This window comes from Wolffia australiana, chromosome 8 (assembly GCF_029677425.1).
Source record: "Wolffia australiana isolate 7733 chromosome 8, ASM2967742v1".
NCBI classification, from domain to species: Eukaryota; Viridiplantae; Streptophyta; class Magnoliopsida; order Alismatales; family Araceae; genus Wolffia; species Wolffia australiana.
The window spans coordinates 12,030,883-12,050,859 of record NC_135842.1 but is presented as its reverse complement, the minus strand read 5'-3'; the positions used below and the strand labels follow the sequence as shown (position 1 = coordinate 12,050,859).

At 43.2% G+C, this 19,977-nt stretch overlaps 1 protein-coding gene across 11 annotated transcripts; it reads left to right on the top strand.

Moving 5' to 3' along the window:
• Positions 1-706: 706 nt before the first annotated feature.
• On the top strand, positions 707-18,424 carry LOC144706792 (uncharacterized). 11 transcript variants are annotated; one of them, XM_078579832.1, is made up of 7 exons: positions 758-847; positions 1,482-1,650; positions 1,767-1,830; positions 1,952-2,069; positions 2,749-2,901; positions 3,246-3,345; positions 18,225-18,420. In XM_078579832.1, exons 2-7 carry the CDS (start codon positions 1,518-1,520, stop codon positions 18,281-18,283), a joined length of 627 nt encoding a protein of 208 aa, XP_078435958.1. In that variant the 5' UTR covers positions 758-847; positions 1,482-1,517; the 3' UTR covers positions 18,284-18,420. The 11 variants fall into 11 exon arrangements, with proteins under 11 accessions (XP_078435959.1, XP_078435958.1, XP_078435960.1 ...); XM_078579833.1 differs by lacking the exon at positions 1,482-1,650 and having other exon boundaries at positions 707-847; positions 18,225-18,413; XM_078579834.1 differs by lacking the exon at positions 1,482-1,650 and having other exon boundaries at positions 761-843; positions 18,225-18,419.
• The last annotated feature ends 1,553 nt before the right edge of the window (positions 18,425-19,977 follow it).

Sequence of the window (19,977 nt, the reverse complement as noted above, 5' to 3'; positions counted from 1 at the left end):
CATGCCTTAGAGGCATTGCACATGGCGACGAAGTGCCTTTCAGACAAGCTCCCTGTAGTGACCCACATGAATGCAGTGTCTCGCTACTCGTCTACAAGAACTACAATGCTATGCGTGCTCTTGGCAGCGATATCGACAAACATTGCGCTACACACATGGTGGGTCTACACGTGTCTGAATTGCACCAATAATGATTGGCGTGTGCAGAATCAATGATGATATTTGTGTGAAGCACGGGTTGATCAAGGGTGGTGCCCATGTGGGTTATGGAAACCTTGTGCTCACTACCATAACCTCCGGATTCTGCATAGATGACGTCGCATATAGAGGTGACATTGAAGCACATCCTTTGTCAATGAGATTGATCAAGGGTGTGAGGCTACGGTACAGAGCAGCAGAAGTAACATTCCAGCCACACGTCGGAGAAGAAGAATAGGCATTTTACGCACATCTCACTCTATAAATTGTTTTGACAATATACTATACCATGTTCTCTCTCAAGGGGCTGACCCTACTAATTCCACTTCTAATTCTGGCATAATCATACACAGTATCAATGCCAGTGCGCTACTAAACTGCAAATTTGGCCCCCACAAGTTTAGCTGAGTGACACCATCCCCAGTGCCTTGGTTTTCTTAGCTATTTCAAAAAATATTATTGCATATTTCTTTGGACCTAGAAATATTTTCCCCTTATTTTTACGCTTACATTAACTAAAATAAAAGTACAAAAAATGGCTTTATATTCATGATGAGCTCAAAGTACTGTTTCACTACGCCCTCTCCCGCCTTTCTTTCAGATTTTCCGGCCGCCGGCGACAGATTCTGCGTTGCGCGGCGATCGGTGGGTATGAACATTCCCCCAGTGAAATCATAATCTGAATTTCTTGTTTTTGTATTCCATTTCGATCTTTGTTAGCATTTAAAGCGATCACCTGTTCAGAGGCGCGAAAAGCCTTGTTAATCGATCTATCAATAACTATCGAGCGCAGATTCTACTGGTTGAGCGATCGATCGATCTCCCTCCTGCCGATACGGCAATTTAATCAGTCGATCGATCTATACTGTTATGCTGATTTTACTATTTGATTGATTGAGACGCTTTAATTATCCCGCTGGTTTGATGGGTTGATCGTTCGATCGACTTTAATGTCTGGTTATCAAAAATATAAATCGATGGATTGATCTTGACTGCCATACCGATTTGATCGGCTGATCGTTCGATTCATATTCACTCTTTCGGCGATGGACTATTACTGTCCTACCGATCAGAACTGACTTAATAATATGATTAATCGGTAGATCCTTTCTGACCGGCACGCTGGATCGATTGATCAACGCGTCGATCAGTACTGTCCTGCTGATTTGAGACAATGATCTATGTTACTTCTTGCTTCGGTGCATCAAGTTTTTAAGTAAATCGACAGATTCTCGGAGGCATCAATCAGTTTCATCGATCCTTCTATCGTTTTTCTTGTTTAGTTCTCTTCTAGAACAAGCCCTACTCGTGCGGATCAAATGCTAGCTCTGATTAAGGGTTTGGATGCATATAAATTTTTGGCAAATTGTTGGAATATCGGAGGCTCCAATCGACTTCTTCAAACTTTCAAGAGTTTTTTTTTGTTCAATTCTCTTCTGAAACGAATCCAGTGTGAGTACCAATATCACATGCTTTTGTAAATCCTCAACGTTTAGTTTTTTCGTTATCTGTCAACGTTTACTCTTTTATTTTGCTCACATCGTCTCATGTGAAGTTGCTTCTTGTAGATTACTGTCGCCACTCTATCTCAAGATTTCAAGCAAACGCCAACATTCTTGGGACCATGAAAATGTATGCATTTGTATATTGTGAAACTCTCAAAAAATGATTAAACATAGATAGTAAATGGTGATTAAGATTTGAACCATATACATATGAGGTTTTATGTAATTTAAAAACTGATATTTGACAGAATAGAAGCCAATGGCGGGGTACTTACAAACTTTGAAGTCCTCAATTTCCTACGATCAAGAGGGGCCACTGTCGATCCCATGGGGTGCCTTGGTGCTGTCGCTGCTTCAGAATGCAAGGTACAAAGGTTCTGGACCGTCAAAATCAGTGTCATCAACCCTCATTGACATTTATGACATTAACATTCATGAATTTTGGGTGGTTGATGATGAAAATGGCGTTTCGGTTGCCATTGTCTCTTGCTGTTGTCAATGAGGGGGTATCACAGACAGACAATTCTGTCTATCAACGTCACCCGCCAACGTAGAAAAAATTCTGATAAAAAATCTTCAAACCTCAACGTTGATCACAACGGTGATAGTTGATTTTTATATGGTATTTTTGTAAGGCCAAAGAAAAAGTTATGAGAAGTTAAAATGGCGCTTTTTATAGATGTACTAAAACTATAGGAGGAGTGTAGATACAGTTTTATAAGAACAAAACAGGCCATAGAACAAGGTTTTTATTTTTGCACAAATTTTTTTTAAAAAAAGGAAATGACCAGTATCACAAATGGTTACCATACTCAGCCAATGTCAGCCATCAATTTATTAAGGTCTTAACTAGATAATCGACAACCTGGTCAACATCAACCGTCGTACTTGACGATGACAATGGTGATGATGAAGAAGAAAAAAGTCTTCTTAAGTACAAACTGTCATCTGACACTAATGCCAACGCCACATGTCAACACCGCTTATCAGTTGTAAAAATAATCAGTGATATTTAAACTCTTATTTGTTGTAACCTTGTGATCAGGTTTTTGATTATCTCATTCATACTGCGGCGTGCAATCAGACAAGAGAATCTGTTGTTGAGTTTATGATTCAATCCGAGAAATTCAAGCTGGCAAAGGCGGAGAAACTCAACTTGATCAACATGAGACCAGTGAATCAAGCGGAAGCCTACTCGGTGTTTCTCTAAACTTTCTGCCTCTTTATATATCTGACTTAATTTGATACCGTCTTTCCCTTTTGATTTGCCTTTGGGTTTTCTATTTATTAACAAACAATTTGGGATCCATTATGCTTGGACACCCTTCTTAGCCGCTGTATAACTGCAACATATGGAGGTGAAGGGACAGATGAACTAAGAATAGGGTGATAGAAAGTTGAGCTTAAAATAACTAGATCAATGAAATATCCTGAAAATTCATCTGAATATATATGCCCCTGTGATTAGTAATCGTTTTTAGTTATTTTCACCTTTTTCTGTTGATCTAATTTTCAACTATATTTTGACTTTTTTGCGGGAAGATCATTGAGGAAAGTGACAAGAGGCTAGGCGAGAGCATTGAAGATTTGGTCAAAATGATTTCTGAAGTCCTGCCACCACCTCCACAGCCACCAACCGCAGGTGATGAAGATGAAGAGAGAGATGGATGATTAGTTCTTAGCATACATCCTCTCTCGTTTTTCCTCTACCGCCATTGTCATTCATTTGATTGAAATATGACGGTCAATTAATTTTCATCCACCTAGAACATTTGCGTCATGGGAATCATGAAAATAATACAGAATCTTTCTCGCACTGCCTTGATAATATATTTCGATATCGATTTATGGCTAATTCGACCAATGCTCTTGCGATAGACTAGTGAAAAACATGCCTTTTGTTCCTCATTGTTCTCATGCTAACAATTTGAAATGGAATTGAATATTTTTTATGGGGCATTAGTCCATTTCAAAATTTCTGGTTGAAATTGATGATCTTGTTGAGAAAGATGTGCTCCATAAGTCCAAGTCCGGAGAAAATTCCAAATCCAATAGGAGGTCTATCGGGCCCACTAGAAGGAAGAACCAGGAGATAGTGAGGCCCACCGCAAAAGCCAACAGCTAGTGAAAACTAGCCGTTGGGCGACTGCCCAAACGGCTGCTATAAGTACTGATGAAAAACACTCTTTTATGTACCGTTCTTGTGTGAAATAAAATTTTCCTTTTCCTTTTCTTACCTTTCTCAACTATCTGCACTTCGACGATCTTCAGCATCTTGACATGGTATCAGAGCCAACCAAGTGACTTCTGAAGACTTTCTGCATCAAAGTCATCCCACGGGAGGACTGATTTCGTTCTAAAGGTCAGTATTTTTCCTTATTGATCAGCTACAAAAGTCGTGGCAGAGAACATGGCCAAGATTTCGTCTGAAGAAGTAATACCATTGTCGGGGAATCAGATAATTCTTACTGATAGATGGATTACCACACTTCCCGTTATGGCAAAATGCAATATTTTCAATGGCAGAAATCTATTGTTGTGGGAGAGAACAATTCAAGCTGCCTTAAAGCCCAGGAAGTTGGTACATCATCTTACTGAGGTTTGTCCACCTGACACTCATCTGAATATCCAAGATGGGTAGTCGAAAAGGAGTATGTGTTTGGGTGGAAGTTGGATTCAATTGCTGTAGAACAGTTAGTTCAATATTCATCATATGGAACTGCAAAAACACTATGGGAAGCTGTTCATCAAAGTCATTCCAAAAAGAATGACAAGGCCAAAATTATTGACCTGATCATACAAGCCTATACACTCAAACAAGGAGATATGAATTTTCTGACTTAAACAAGCTGAGAGATATCCACAATGAATTAGATCATTGTAGGCCACCCTCTACTGATCAAATAGCAAGGGCACATGAGGCAACAAATCGATTATGTCAGTTTTTGCAAGGACTTCGTCCAGAGTTTGAGACAGTCAGAAGTCAACTCTACAATAGAGAGGATGAGCCTACGTTTGATGAAGCTGTGTCCAAAGTCATGCAAGAGGAAAGCAGACTCAACTCAGATAGAGGAGCCATTGAAAGCACAGCCCATGTAGCAAGAACTCTGAATCAACAAAAGGGTGATTCAGAAAGACCAAATAGAGAAGACCTTGTGTGCAACTACTGTAAGAAGAAGTGGCACATCAAGGACAAGTGCTGGAAGCTTCATGTCAAACTACCTCATATTGCCCGAGCTCATATGATGATGATGCAACCGGGGGAAGCTGGAGAAAGCCAAAATTCTCTTGGGAATCTTCCTTCAGTCCAAGACTTCCAGAAGATAATGCAAGAGTTGCAAAGTATAAAGTCTTTTATTAACTCTGGAACAGTCATTGGATCCACGTCACTAGCCAACTCTGGTAAGGAAGATCTAAACCATTCTATTACTTTACTTATTAAAGATTCAACAAGTGCATGGATTCTAGATTTAGGAGCAACAGACCATATGTCATCTAGAAAGGATTTCTTTATGACATATGAGGCTGTTCATCCTGGTAACTATGTACAAACGGCTGATGGTACATTACTACATGTAATTGGCATTGGAAGTCTGCACATCCAACACATTGGTGAGTTAAAACATGTGTTGCATGTACCAAAACTATCTATAAATCTAATATCTGTACATCAACTAGCAAAATGTAGAGAGTATAATATTCTATTTGATAATCTAGATGCTTAATTATGTCATAAGGAGCTCAGGTGGAGGATTGGACTAGCTAGGGTTCATCAAGGGCTCTTCTACCTTCCCATGGGACACCCAGGAGATACACCCAAGGTGGCTGCAGTGAGGCTATCTCCTGAGGTAACAGCTGTAGAGAATCATCAAAGAATGGGTCATCCATACTATCATCTTCTTTAACATTTGTATCCAAATTTGTTTAAGAACATTCTTGTTGAAAGTTTGGTTTGTGAGGCATGCCAATTGGGAAAATTTAAGAGGGGCACATACCCACCAAGTCATACACGAATGCTAAAGCCTTTCCAGATCATTCACTGTGATGTCTGGAGGCCATCTCCCCAAGCAGACATACTAGGATACCGGTACTTCCTAGTATGTACTGACGATTATAATAGATATAGTTGGGTCTTTCTATTAAAACATAAGTATGAGGTTACCAAAAGTCTAAAAGGATTGTGTAACCTCATAAAAAGGTAGTTTGGTGATCAAGTTCAAAGATTAAGAACAGACAATGCAAAAGATTTTCTTAATACTGAGCTCATTGAATTCTTTATGTCTGAAGGAGTAAGACATGAAACATCATGTCCATACACTTCACAACAAAATGGTATAGCTAAAAGAAAAATAGGAGATATTTTGGATAAAGGAAGAACACTCTTAATCTAAGGGAATGTTCCTACAAATTTATGGGGTTTTGCTGTTATGACATCTGCACAGCTTATCGATCTACTTCCCTCAAGCACTCCAGCATTCAAAAGCCCACTTGACTTGCTTGAGGCATATTACCCAAATTTAAAATTAAAGACAGGTTTACCTTCAAAGATATTTGGTTGTGTTGGTTATGTGTACAATCACACACACAAACAAAATAAGTGGTCTACAAAGGGGTTGAAATGTGTATTTGTGGGATATTCTATTACATAGAAAGGATATAAATTCTACCATCCTATCAGTCGTAAGTACTTAGTCACCAAGGATGTGATCTTTGATGAAAAATCTTTTTATTACAAACCAAGAGGCACTGATGATGTAATACGATGTCGGCCGGGATCGAGCGGCTCGTAGAGGGAATCGGCGGATAACGGTGTCGGCCGTGCCGGTCAACGAGAGAAGAATGATCCCTAGATCAAACTCCCAAATGACCCGCGAAATCAACTAGACGTCTAGACAATGAGGGGCGTATGACGGCCCTGGAGTGTTTGGCGTCTAGGCCAAAGAATATGCGTCAACCTCAAAGAATTCCTACACTCGACGATGGTGGCTATCCTACCCGTGAATTGTAATAAAAATAATGGCAGAGGACGCGATAGCGGAAGACGAGACTGGAAAAGATAATAATGCTGGTAAACGGAGGGGAGACGGGACTAACCTTAAGTCCCGCTAATCCATGGCGTCAAATCTCGTTCTGGCAGGTGGTGTGGTGGAGATGGTAACCTGTTGGTAGACGACTCTGGCGTGATTGCTCGGACGTCGGACCGATGGGCGTAGGAGGTGATCAAGTCAATCGACCTTGGGACCACGACAAAGGATGTGGCAGTAGACGGGCACGCGCGGAGGTGTTTTGGTGCGCGCGCGCACGGGCCGGTGCGAGGAGCACGATGCGCGCACTGGCGAGCGGACGCACCGCGCGGTGGTTGCAGGTGAGGGCGCGCAGACGCCTGCAGCGGCGGGCAGAGAGGCGCGCGGGAGGGGTACCCTCTCGCGCGGGCGCCGAGCGATGAACGGTGGAAGGGTGGTCGAGCGGAAGGCGAGGGCGAGGGGCCAAGAATCGAGAGGAAAGAAGTGTGGGAGAATTGAGGGTTCAAGAATGGTAATGGGGAAGGGTCAAGAACGAGATGGGGAAAGGACCAAGAACGAGATGAGACGGATCAAGAACGAGATGGGAAGGATCAAGAACGAGATGGGGGGGTTCAAGAACGTGAAGGGACGGATCAAGAACGAGATGGAAAGGTTCAAGAACGTGATGGGAAAGATCAAGAACGAGATGGGGAGGGTTCAAGAACGTGGAGGTAAACATCCTAGTATGTGGGGGTATAGACCCACGGTGGATTGCAGTACGTTCCTTGGAATGTAATATAAATCCAGTGCAATTTTAAAAATACTAGAAATCACGTTGAGGGGTGAGTTTGGAATCGTGTGAAAAAGAGCCCCAGAGGCTGCGGGATAGCGAAAGGACAAAGGGATGGTGATGGCGATGGTGGATCTGGCAACGGGGCAGGTCGGTGGGCTCCCGGTAGTACCTCTAGAATGAGTCTCCTTTTATTATATTGTGATGTTCGACGGTCAGATGACATATCAACGCAATGACCGTGAAGGTGCATCATGTGTTGGGCTAAGGTAATGAATGGAGTCGCTAGATGTATCTTTTTAGTGGGTGCATTGTCTCGACATCTCCTATTAATGTCATCATGCTGATGATAGGCCCACTTGGTTTGCCTAACATGTTGTGGGCTAAGTGGTTCCCTAGATTCTTTTGCACTTTGACACTAGTGGAGGGGGCTGTCCATAGTGAGCAGGTGACATGTATGAATCACGTGATGCCAGCTTGGTCGGTTGTCTTGAATGGTGTGCAGGGGGCTCGTGTGCCGCACAACTCAATGAGGGCGCAAACGGTAAGTAGGATGACTGTGGTATATGAGGTGGGTAGGGGTTCGGCCTCCTTGGTGGCGCTCGAGATGGTGCTAGAGGCTCTTGGTATTGGCCAAGTGCGGGTACGTGCGTCGACCCGTAATAGTGCGGGTGGGCAGAACTACCACCATATGTGGCTGCCTACGGGCGATGGGTAGTGCGGTGATACTGTGGAGAGTTCGGTACCGGTATCTGATTAGGGTTGCTGGCCATCTCGTGAGGATGCCCCCGGTCATCATGATGCCGAGAACTCTGGTTCTCATGCGGGCAGTAGTTCCTATCCGATGGATAGGAATGGTCGTCATAGTAATAGTGTGCGGGATACTCCTTCCGAGGGGTGGGAGTTTTTTGCCGTTCTCCATAGTAGTGCTCCCAGTCTTCTCGTAGGTGGTAGCGAGGTGGAGGCGCCTCAGGATCCCGTGGTCGTCCATGGTAGTAATGAGGATGTACATCCCCATGACAACCTATATGAGATAGTACCTCCTCTCGGAGTGGATAACTCGCATCGTGATAGTACGGAGGACTATCCCGGGATCGACATCTATACCTTTCAGGTTGGCTATATTGGTCAGGTCGATCCTCGTAGTAAACATCTCGGTGAGGTGCCGGGTGATAGGGTGGCCGCTCCTCTGGGTATCCTTCGGGATGAGGTCGTCTCGGTGGCAACGGGGAGTGTGCTGGATAAGCACGCACCCAGTGAGGGGAATATGCCGTGGGCCTCCTAGGTCGAGATAAATTGTCGGGGGTATAATCCCGACGTGGGGGGCGGTCGTAATCCACTATGTATCTTGGCGCTACTCGAGGTGGTGCTGGGGCCTCCTTGTATGGGTCCCGGGCATGAGTGGGTGCAGCCCGATATGAAATGATTCAATGTAGGGAAAATGAAATAAGTGGAAACATTTTAAAACCAAATCAGTTGATGATCAATCATGTTCCATTGCATTTTGAATGTCCACTTCTTGTTTGTCAAAACTTCTTTGTAGTCCTATTTAACTTTAGGCTGAGGTGTTGCCTTTTTGGAGTCATCATCGTGGGCGCACTTCTACTCCACATATTTTAGAAAAGAAAACCATTTTTTTTATTCTTGTGTATTACTTTCAACATATTTTACAAATGTTTTAAGACTAAACATATTAGTCTTTAAACTTTTATGTTTAATTCTAGTTTGATCAAACATCATTATCCCTATCTCCTAACCACTGTAGTTTTAATCATTCAGCCATTATGGCTTTTAAGATTATTCAAATACAATTTCTTCACAAATATTGTGTATTGTAGGCTAGATTGACAATATGAAATGATTTGAACAACAAAAGTGAAAGAGTCCAAATAAATTTAAATCAAATAAGTACATGATCATATCACCTTACAAATTCATTCATGATTCTGTTCCTTGGATGTTTCTTAAGTTGTTCACAGATCTGGCCTCTATACATATCAACATGATCTTCATAATCTTGGATCTCTATGTTGTTCCTTCGAACTACAAAGCTTGAAATCCTAGAGGATCTCCTGACCATATACTCTCACTTGAAATCATGCTTTAGAGAGAGAAATATAAAGGGCGAGCATCCAAGTTTGGCCTTCAAGGGCATCTGAGATGGGTGTCCTTCTCTATTTACGCTCCTTTTAAACTTTTGATAAAAGTCCCCTTAATTTGAGTGCATTTAGCAGTGTTCAAATTTGACCTCTAGGCATGTATTAGTATAGTTAATAAAATCTAATGACCCAATATTAATAAGCTACGTCAAGATATATGTTAATATTTTTACATACTCAAATACAAAATTTATCCCTATGTAGAACTCACACTAGATCCTGATTAAGTTGTTCCAATATACTAGACATACAATCAAAGCCAAGTTTTCCACCACATTGGAAAGTGAGAGGTTTCATCACCTTATGTTGTGCCTCCAAAGAGCACACAATGTCTTTGTTTGTTGGACACCTATATGCACCAGGCTGCGTGTACGGCAAAGCTTGCATGCGTCTCAAGCCATGAGACTATATCCCCTCCATGATATATCTCAAGCTGTGATAGCAATCCACTATCAAGGCCACCCTGGAATGCCCATGCCCACACATTGAAGGTTCCAACCCCACCAGCATCCTTGTCCCAAAGTGTCCCAAATTTGATGCATGAATACAAATTGATGCATGAATCCTAAATATTTTAAGGGTTTTTTGACATCAGTTTACTGATATTATCCTAATTTTAAGGTGAATTTTCAATTCATGCATTAATCAGACAATTATGTTAAAACTACATACTTGAATAGGATTTTTATATAATTTGCATGATCAATTATTTTTTAAGCAAAATGTGTTCAACATTATGAGTTCTAGTGGTGCAATTTTTTTTTAAATTCTTCTCTTGAGTTGGTTAGTCTGCGTTTTGCAGTGCTAAATTGAAATAACTAAATAAAAGAAAGAAAAATGTTTTAACCAGGCTCAGGCCAACTGTAGATGGCTGAGCACAGAGCGTTCAAGGCAGCCCATAGCTGACAAGCTGCGATGTGCAAGTATCACAAGGAAGGGCCACCTCAATGGAAGCCTTTGAAAGTGCACAAAGAGCCCACATACCAGAGGTCTAATTCACAAACAACATGGTTTACACATGTGCACAAGAGCGGAGGTTTATTTTTTTATTTCACATTAGATCCCCACTTTGGTTTTTTTAGCAAATCGGTTTCTCAACTTTTCCAATAGGGGATATCTTCTAACAAATTCATTTCAGCTTTGGAGGCAGGTTGGGCACATGTGATGTAACAAGATGGTCGGAATTGACACCTCGTGTTACGTTAGGGAGGTAAACTCTAAATGTGATATTAATGACGGGGAGTAATGTATATGATTAGAGAAAATAGTAACGAGAAGTACGTCTGTTGTCAGATGACCTGAGACACAGCTCAATTGGATGACACGTGATCGGTTTTTTCACGATCAAGCTCCCAATGATCCACGTAATCAACTCAAAGGGGTTGACGTGGAGGGGGACGTTCTACATCCAATAATGTCCACAACGTCGACGTGAATGAGCTAATCCAATACCATTGTAGAAAATATCCTAATACGATAGCAGTGGCTAAGTCCTATATCAAAGATTTAAGTCACTGGAGACAGCGGAGTACGCGAGGATGGCATTGAGGGAGATAATAATACCGAGAAAAGAGGGGAAGGGATAGACGATAGACCTGTGTCCATCGTAGTAGTTCAAAGAAAATCTCGGCGGATATTTTCCAATCTAGTAGCAAGAAGATAATGCACGTGTATTTGCACAGAAGCAATACCAGCAACTTGGATGGAGTACACGATTGACACATGACCAGATTCATGCCCAGCAGTAGTGATCAGGGTGAATCATACAAGAGACCTGGATCGTGCAATTACTGATTCGGATGAGGGCGTATGTCCTAGAGATGTCTTGGTCCGCAGGTTGACTCAGGCAGAGTAGAAGAGTGAGAAAAAATCTTCTTTTGACACGTTAAGGAAACAAGTTCAGTGTGATAGAGCAAATCCCGACCGTCCCCGATGTGAAAGGAATTTAATGGAGAGAAAATTCCCAACCACGACTTTCACTGATGGTCATTGATGGAAGAGAAATAAGAATGACCCGTGAAGAGATAATCGTGTCGTGTGTCGATGGATGAGATCCGCTGTTGCCCATGCAAATTAATAAGATTATGAATCAGGCCAACCACTCGGTTCAGAAGCAAGGGATGAGGTGACGAGGTTGAGCCCCGGTCGGCGGTGGGATCTGATCACCGGGGAGGGAAATACTGGGACAGAGAGACGTTGAATGCCGCTCCAGAAAACCGTCCACAACTGTATCATGGATATCTATGGGATTCGCTGGATATGCGCAAGGCAATCGATCGACAAGAATCTGACAACATGGATTGTTCCAGGTTCGCTGTAGGAGGGTCGCAATGGCTGGAATTTCTGATCGCAGTGGCTGGTAATTTTGGTGGAAAAGCCAATGACATAGACTGTCTTCTTCCACGATTTTATGCTCCAAATGGGACCTCAGAGATACGTTGGAAGGGCCGTTGATCAATGAGAAAATCGGGAGATGAATTGTCGATGACGAAATACCAATTGGAAAAAAGAAAACGGGCTTCAATGAACAAATTCTTCTTCTTTGTCAATTCCTTCTTCTTCTTCTTTCAGTAACAAAGGACTTGATAACTGACGTTAAAAAAAAAAAACAGACCTGGTTCCTTTGAAATTCAGCGAGCCTACCTTCCCACGTCCACCCCTCCCCTTCTAATAGAGAGGGGTTGGCAGTTGTGGGTGGCCCAATGGGGCTCCTTTTGAAGGGGAAAGCCTATTGGGCTTCCCCTTAAACAGGCTCTTTAGGGGGTAGAAGAAGTCCAACAGGAACTTCCTCCTCCTAAAGATGGCACTAAATCATAACTTAAAAATAAAAACGCACGTATGAGGCTGGTACTCACGCAGGAGGGGCCTCCTGACAATCCAACGACGACGAAAAAGAAAATTACATGAAGACACACAACATGAAGTGAGACGACGACGCCGCTTCTCAAACCTGATAATGGAACTATAGATTCTTCACGTCGGCTCGGGCTCCGCGACATGGCTGGCAACGGGTCAGGGCTTGATCGACGGGATGGGCCTCCATCATCCTCCCAAAGATATTACAAATATTTCAGCCCAACAGGTCACAATCTTAATAAAATAAGAAAGCATAGATGATCAAGCTTTAGGCGGACCTGGTCAAAAATCCACATCATAATGGGCCCAAAGTTTAAGTGGCATTTTAATTTTGACCGTCCAATGTTTGCAAGGAACATCAGATGATATGGTTATATCTGACTTCTCTTTTATCTTATTTAATTTTGTAGGCTCCTGATTGGCGACAACTGTTAATTAGGATGACGAGGCCCTTTGACGAACGAAGTAAGAGAGAGGAAGGCTGACATCTAGCTGAGGGACCCTTAGACATGGCTGATGATGTGGTTCAGGGGTACACTTAAGAGTAAACGGTTCCAAAACTAGTATTTAATCACATCCTTTAGTCTTTCTAAAGGGAGATCTAATGTCCAGGGGCATAAATGTCCATTTGTGCCCCACCGGCTAGGAATTTGCTATACGATGATTTCCAGCAAATTGGGACCACCACACTCAATCCAACAGCCTGGGAGGAACCCCAGGGTTTTTTCATGCCATCGAAGACTGCTAAAGCTCCTCTTGAAACCATGAAAGAGATTTCCGACCCCATTTTGGCATATTTCAATCAAAATTGGCAGCAGCAGCGCAGACCGGTCCTTAGATTTTCTTGGTCTTCTAGGGTGTTGACAAACACTTAGAGGCGTGGTAAGCTCAGCTAGGTGCTTGTAGAGCTCCATTTCATCTTGGATTTGTGCCAGCACAGAGGAAGGGGGGCAGAGATGCACACCAAAGTGAGGGGGCGGAGATTGATGCCCCCAATTCTCTGCTCGCCCTAATCAGGGTGATTCAGGTGAGCTTATTAACTCCATACAATATATCTTTGTTAGCATTAGATTGCGTTTTGATAGTGACCCAGGTGAGAAATTATTAAGTTTCAGTATATTGATCTCTTTGAGGTATTTTATCTTGTAAATTATTACAAATTATTTATTAAATATATAAGATTATATGAACTACATTCTAGCACTAAAAGCTACCCCTAAACATATAATAATATTAATATATACCTCTTAATTACTCATCTTAATCCTGATCATCTTCTCTTATTGATGTCGGAGGTCGTCTAGGACGTCGTCTGGTCGACACCGAGTATGATGGCTCGGTGCCGATAAGTGATGATGGTATCGAACGTCGACGGTGTCGTTGTCCGACGGGTAACCCTAATGGGTCGATGTAACTACGATGCAAGTATGAATGTCTTACGTGTCGTACGTGCAGGCTCCGACTCGAGGGAGGCACCGAGCTCCAAGCTTGGACAGGGTCGCCGGGTGACGGCGACGGTGGCCTCTCAAACCTTGTCGGAGCGACGAAGGCATCTACGGCCAAACGGATTCTATCCGTAGGGCTCGCACGTAATCGGACATTCTCGTTTGTACCAATAAGACACTCACAGGGTCGTAGTTCTCTCAATTCTTCTCTCTCACCTACCTAGTTCGAGCGCGGTGGGGTCAAGACAAAAATATACTGAAAAAGGTAAATAAATGAGCAACGGGAGAGGACAACATACCTCATTAGCATGGCTCGTGGTGCAGGATTTCGTCGACGTCGGCGGCGTTCGAAGCGGGTGTGGCAGAGAGTCACTGGAGAGATCACGGCGGCTCGATGAGCAATGAAAATGCCGGAGCTCTATGTAAAGGTCGGAGGAAGAGAGAGCGAAGGAGCCCCTACGAACTGGCTCGAGCATCGGGCTGACCGATCCTACCCTTATTGCGGGCAATGTAATAGGGTCAGGCAACGGGACGCGGAACGTGAGCAACTGAGTTCAGTTTGTCGGTAGAGGGGGGGGGGACTTGTTGATCCGCGGTAGATCAGTCGAGGCAGAGGCGAATGCTAGGAGACAACAAAGATCATTACACCAAAGGAACACAGAGCCGACGCTACAGGCGCGCGGTGCTCAGTGGTCATCAGGCGGCAGATGGTGATTTCAGCAGAGGTCAGCTAGTGGGTCGCCTAGTCCTGCAACCACTGATGCTCAACAACTGATCTTCAGACTGTCATCAGCCCTTTCAATCAACTCCCACCGCATCTTGCACGTGAACACGGGGGGCGAAAGTTCATTGACCTTGCGGTGGAGAGTGAGAGAAGGAATACTTGCACTCGAAGGGGTGCACAAACGCACCAGATAGGATCTAACGTTCAGAGGTCTTTCGCAGATTTGGTTTGCCAGTCAAAAGGAGTACCACCCCACTCGACGGAGATCTGATCTGCACCGGTCGAAAGCGTGATTTCACCCGCATCGCCGAAGGTGCTCGGAGCGTAATTTTGCCTCATGGAATCGGGTTGGTCAGGCAGGAAAAAAGTCCACAGATGTGGGTGGACTCCACAGTCAGCAGTGAATCCATGGTCGGGCGATGACAGGAGTGGAAATTTCACTTCACCGAAGGCGCAAGGATCCGCCGATGGATCCACGGAATCAATGCTGGCCGGCAGAAAGGTCCATGGGTGTAGCCGAGGTGGGAGGGTGGTCTCAATTGAGACGCTGTTCGCACTGGTAGGAAGAACGCCGGCCTCAACGGTGCTCCGAACGGGAAGACGGGGAAGCCCCTAAATCTGCCCAAATTTACCCTTTTCTCTCCTTTGATATCTCCTCTTCCTTCCCTTCTGAACTTCTCTTGAACGAGGGAGGGAGACCAGGAAATAAAACAACACAAATTCTTCCTTGTTCTTCCTGGTCTTCCTCGTGCGCGTCTTGCTCCTCGGCCGCGTGCGGCGGCAACCAGGGGTGAAGCCTCGTCGATAGGAGCTTTCCCGTGTGAGCGACAACTCACCCTATCCTTGTTGTCACTAGGTGACGAGACACCTAGTGCTTGTGGGGAGGTGCGCGGGGACCGTTGGTGACCACGGTGGGCACGTGTATGCTCACGTGGACCGGGCAATCCGACGGCACCTGCATTGGCGGATGCGGTCCGTGCGGGCTCCATAGATGGCTGTGATGGGCCGCCTACGGATGTCGCAGAACGGTGTTCCGAGAGGGCCGTACGATGGCCTCTCTCGTCGGGCGATGATTCGATACGTCGCGGATAGGTCGGACCTCCGGGTTGCTCCCTCCTGCTCGATTGTGTCTCGATGGCCATGTCCCTAGGGAACCAAGATGGGTTTTCAAAAAAATGATGCGATGCAGAAATGACAACTATGCGGGGTCGGAGACGTGCTGTGAGCATCCATAGCCGGGTTCTGATACCAATTTGATGTTGGACATCGTCAGGGACGTCGTCAGGTCGACACCGAGTATGATGGCTAGGTGTCGATAAGAGATGATGGTATCGAACATCGACGGTGTCGTCGTCCGACAAATGAATCCTAACAGGTCGATGTTACTACGACGCGCAAATGAATGCCCTACGTGTGGTACGTGCACGTTCGGACTCGAGGGAGGCGCCGAGCTCCAAACTAGAATGGGGTCACCGGGTGACGGCGACAGTGGCCTCTCAAACCTTGTCGGAGCGACGTAGGTGTCTGTGGCCAAACAGATGCAGTCCGTAGGGCTCGCACGTAACGGATGATCTTGTCCGTGCCAGTAAGACACTCAAAATTTGTAGTTTTCTCTCAAAACCTCTTTAACCTACCTAGCCCGAGCGCGGTGGAATCAGGACGACAGTATACTGCATAAGGTAAAATAACAAGCGGCGGGGAGAGGGCGTACCTCATTGTTGGGCTCATCGTGCAGGGTGTTTGTTGATGCAGCGACTGTGGTGGGTGCGATGGAGAGGGCCGTAGAACGGTGGCTGGGGGTTAAAGAAGGGCCGAGGAGGAGCGGCACAAGGCAAGCTTCAGCCCAAGCGAGCGGGGAGGGGGGGGACCGGCAAGCACGTCCCTTCGGGGATCGGCTATGACGGGGTTCGATGGCAGTCCTGGGCAATGGGACATCTCAGCGGCAGGTCTTAGGCCATGATGATTGTCAGCGGCAGCACATGAGACTCATCAGTGCAGAGGCGGGGACATGACCAGGCTGCCCGAGCATGGTGGACCGACGATAGATGACTGGTGTTAGTCAGACCCGCATCTATCAACCAGCAATGGCTCTGTTGGCGTTGAGTTGGCTAATGGATACTCGTCGGCATAGGGTGGATCAGCAACGACGTTGACCAGTATCAACTGGCCGGCTCCAACTTTGGCCAGCATCAATTTATTAGGTCGGGTCGGTCTGGTACCGGCGTTTCTGGCGAGACAATACCAGATTGTCGCTTCTGGAATTGCACCAAAATTAGAAGAATTTAAATTAGGACGATACTATTCATGAAGATAGTTATGATTGGACTGGGGTGCCATTCGATATGAATCACACATACCATGATATCATATCCAGATGGATAATATTCATGTTGATGTACAACATCATTATGAAAATCATAAACTCATACTTTTGGGAATTTTGAAATGTAGACTTTAAAATGATGACTTGTGTCTTTCAAGTATTTTAAATAATGTATTGTGATTGGTGGTGGTGTTCTACCAGTCTTAGTAGGTGCGTTGAGATTCCTTACACATGAGATTAGCAAGGAATGCTAAATTTTGGAGGAACTAAATTTCTTTGCTGAACCTTGGATTTGTATGAATAAGTGATTCATTAAAAATATATCATGCAAGCAAGTATATCATCGAGTAACCTGGTATAATGCATTATGGATGCCAACCAATTGAACAACCTGACCTTTCCTGACTTTCCCAGTAGCTTAAATATTCTTATTAGGTGTGAACATGTAGCATATGTCCTAGAGTGTGATGGCGTAGCTGAGGCTGTATCAAATTCAACTATGGGGATATACTGGAGTATCCAAAGTGGAAGGATGATTTGACCACAATCTAGTGATACATGATACCTTCCATGTAAATGAGTTGTAGAGGTAACATGAATATATGGAGCTGAGGCTAATACTGATACATCTGATGGAATTATTTTCCAAGCATGAATAGGACTCAGAGATATAAGATACTGAAGAGTCTATTCAGAGCAAGCATGACCAAGTGGTTATAAATATATAGCCATTATTGAGTGGATAAATAGGTTGGTAGTGTTGGGAGTTGAAATCCTCGTTCACATGAGCATATACCTTATTCTTGAAGCCTTACCTGAATCATTCTGCAAGTTCATTTTTAACTTTAACATGGAGAAAATTTGGACTATGCATGAGGAGCTGAACATACCATTGTCATGGGGAAAACTTGTGAAGGACAAGCCCTAATTACTCTTCATTCATAGGACGATCAAGAAGAGAAATGCAATGTCTGCCTCAAAGAGGAAAAAGGGTACAAAATGAGTGAAAGAAACTCCAGCAAAGAAAGACAAAGGGGAGAAGGGCACATGATTCCACTACGGAATAAAGGGTCATTGGAAAAGAAGATAAAAGAGGAACCTGATTGATATAGCTAAAAAAAACATGATAGTGTTTCAGGTATTTATGTGATAGATAATTATCTATTATAAATTATAAATCATGGGTATTGGATGTGCTTCCTTATCTGTAATGACTTGTAGGTGCTGGCAAGCAGGATAAAGCTGAGGAAGTACGAGGTAGAGCTGAGGGTTGGGAATGACTTAAGAGTTATTGCTATCACAGTGGGGAGACTAAATTTAAAGTTCCCTTTTGAGGTTTCATGTCATTAGAAGAAATCTCTTATGTTTCTGGTATGATCAAGGACATTATTCATGTTTATTATTTTGATAGACTCAGGTATACTGTGGCCATAATGAAAAACATTTATTACATTTACTTCAGAATAAATTGGTTTCTTTAACACATTTATTCAGTGGATTATATTTGATAAATATTTATTATTGCAGTCTCCAAGTACAACTTGCTCTTAAGAATAGTAAATAATGGATAAAAATGACCTACTCGTGATACTTTATATTTGTGCATGTTGGAAATAAGATTTTTTAAATTGCATAAAAAGATAAATACTGGGGTGTCTTGAATCATACATGATTTGTGAATCTTGCATCATGGAAAGGCTACCAAATCACCATTCTTAGTAAATGGAGAATGCACAAATGCCATATTGGAATTGGTACATGATGAATCTAATCTTCGTATTTTGGCATCATTATCTTCATATTAGTCTCTTTTTAATGTCAAGTTATATTTGATGGATTAATTGGGTGATCATGCTAGTTTTCTACATTATAGTATGAATTTTTCATGATTATATCCCCAATATTTTTTATGCAATCATGTTTTTTTTAATAAAATATTTTTGACATTTGGCCTAATTATTCGTTCTAGTTATTTCTTTTAATGGTAAATTAAAATTAAAATTAGAGAGGCAACATTAAAAAATTTGGGAGTATATCAGATCCTAGAAGCCTAGATAGCTAAGCAAAGTAATCAAGCCAACTACAAGGCAGCAAGCGTAGTAGCGGGCAAGCTAGGTAGTGGTTAGAGAGAGATGATGTACGAGCAAGACCAACACCAAGGCGACAACACAATTTCACCTAGAAACAGTCTAGGGGTAGAGAGCTAAGACACAACTGATGGATATTATGTGACCGTCCAGCCAAATCACACCACCACATTTCTCTTTAAGTTCATTCAATTAAATAAATTTCATTACTATTCCATTGTGATGTTTGTAATGAAGTCGATGAATATGTGCAATGACCCAGTGCATTATGATGGGAGCATATGACAGTGACCGCTAGACCTTAAACATGTCCGGTAAATATTCTTATTTGATAAATAATCAAGATGGACATCGAGTAATCTGGATAGAATAGCACTATATGATTATATTTTTATGATAAGTATGGTTGGTGCTTTGGGTCTTAGTGTAGCAACACTATGGACATATAGTGGGTGCTCTTTGCAGAAAGAGTTTACTGATTGATCTAAAGAAACCCTAAATGGTATTATACCTAAATATCAATCAGGTTGATTCATGTCTCGATTGTGTACATGATACATTGACCTGAGACACCAAGTACATATCGTGGATGGAAAATTATGTTTTGATTATGACTTATAGGTACCTAACCATGGGATTCAAATAATTCATAGCTCAGATATAGGAAGAAGTCCAAGGTATATGATCGAGTGGTCAAGGTGGGATCATCTGGCCTCAATATAGGAGGAGATTGATTCAAGGAAGATGATGCAGCTAAATCCCTGGCAAGGGTAGTGAGGATATTGGTGAAGATTTTTTCAATGATCTGGTTACACATCAAATGCCGAATTAGGGTTCATCGATTAATAATACCCTAAATTGTTTAGGAGTCACGCGGATGAAGGATA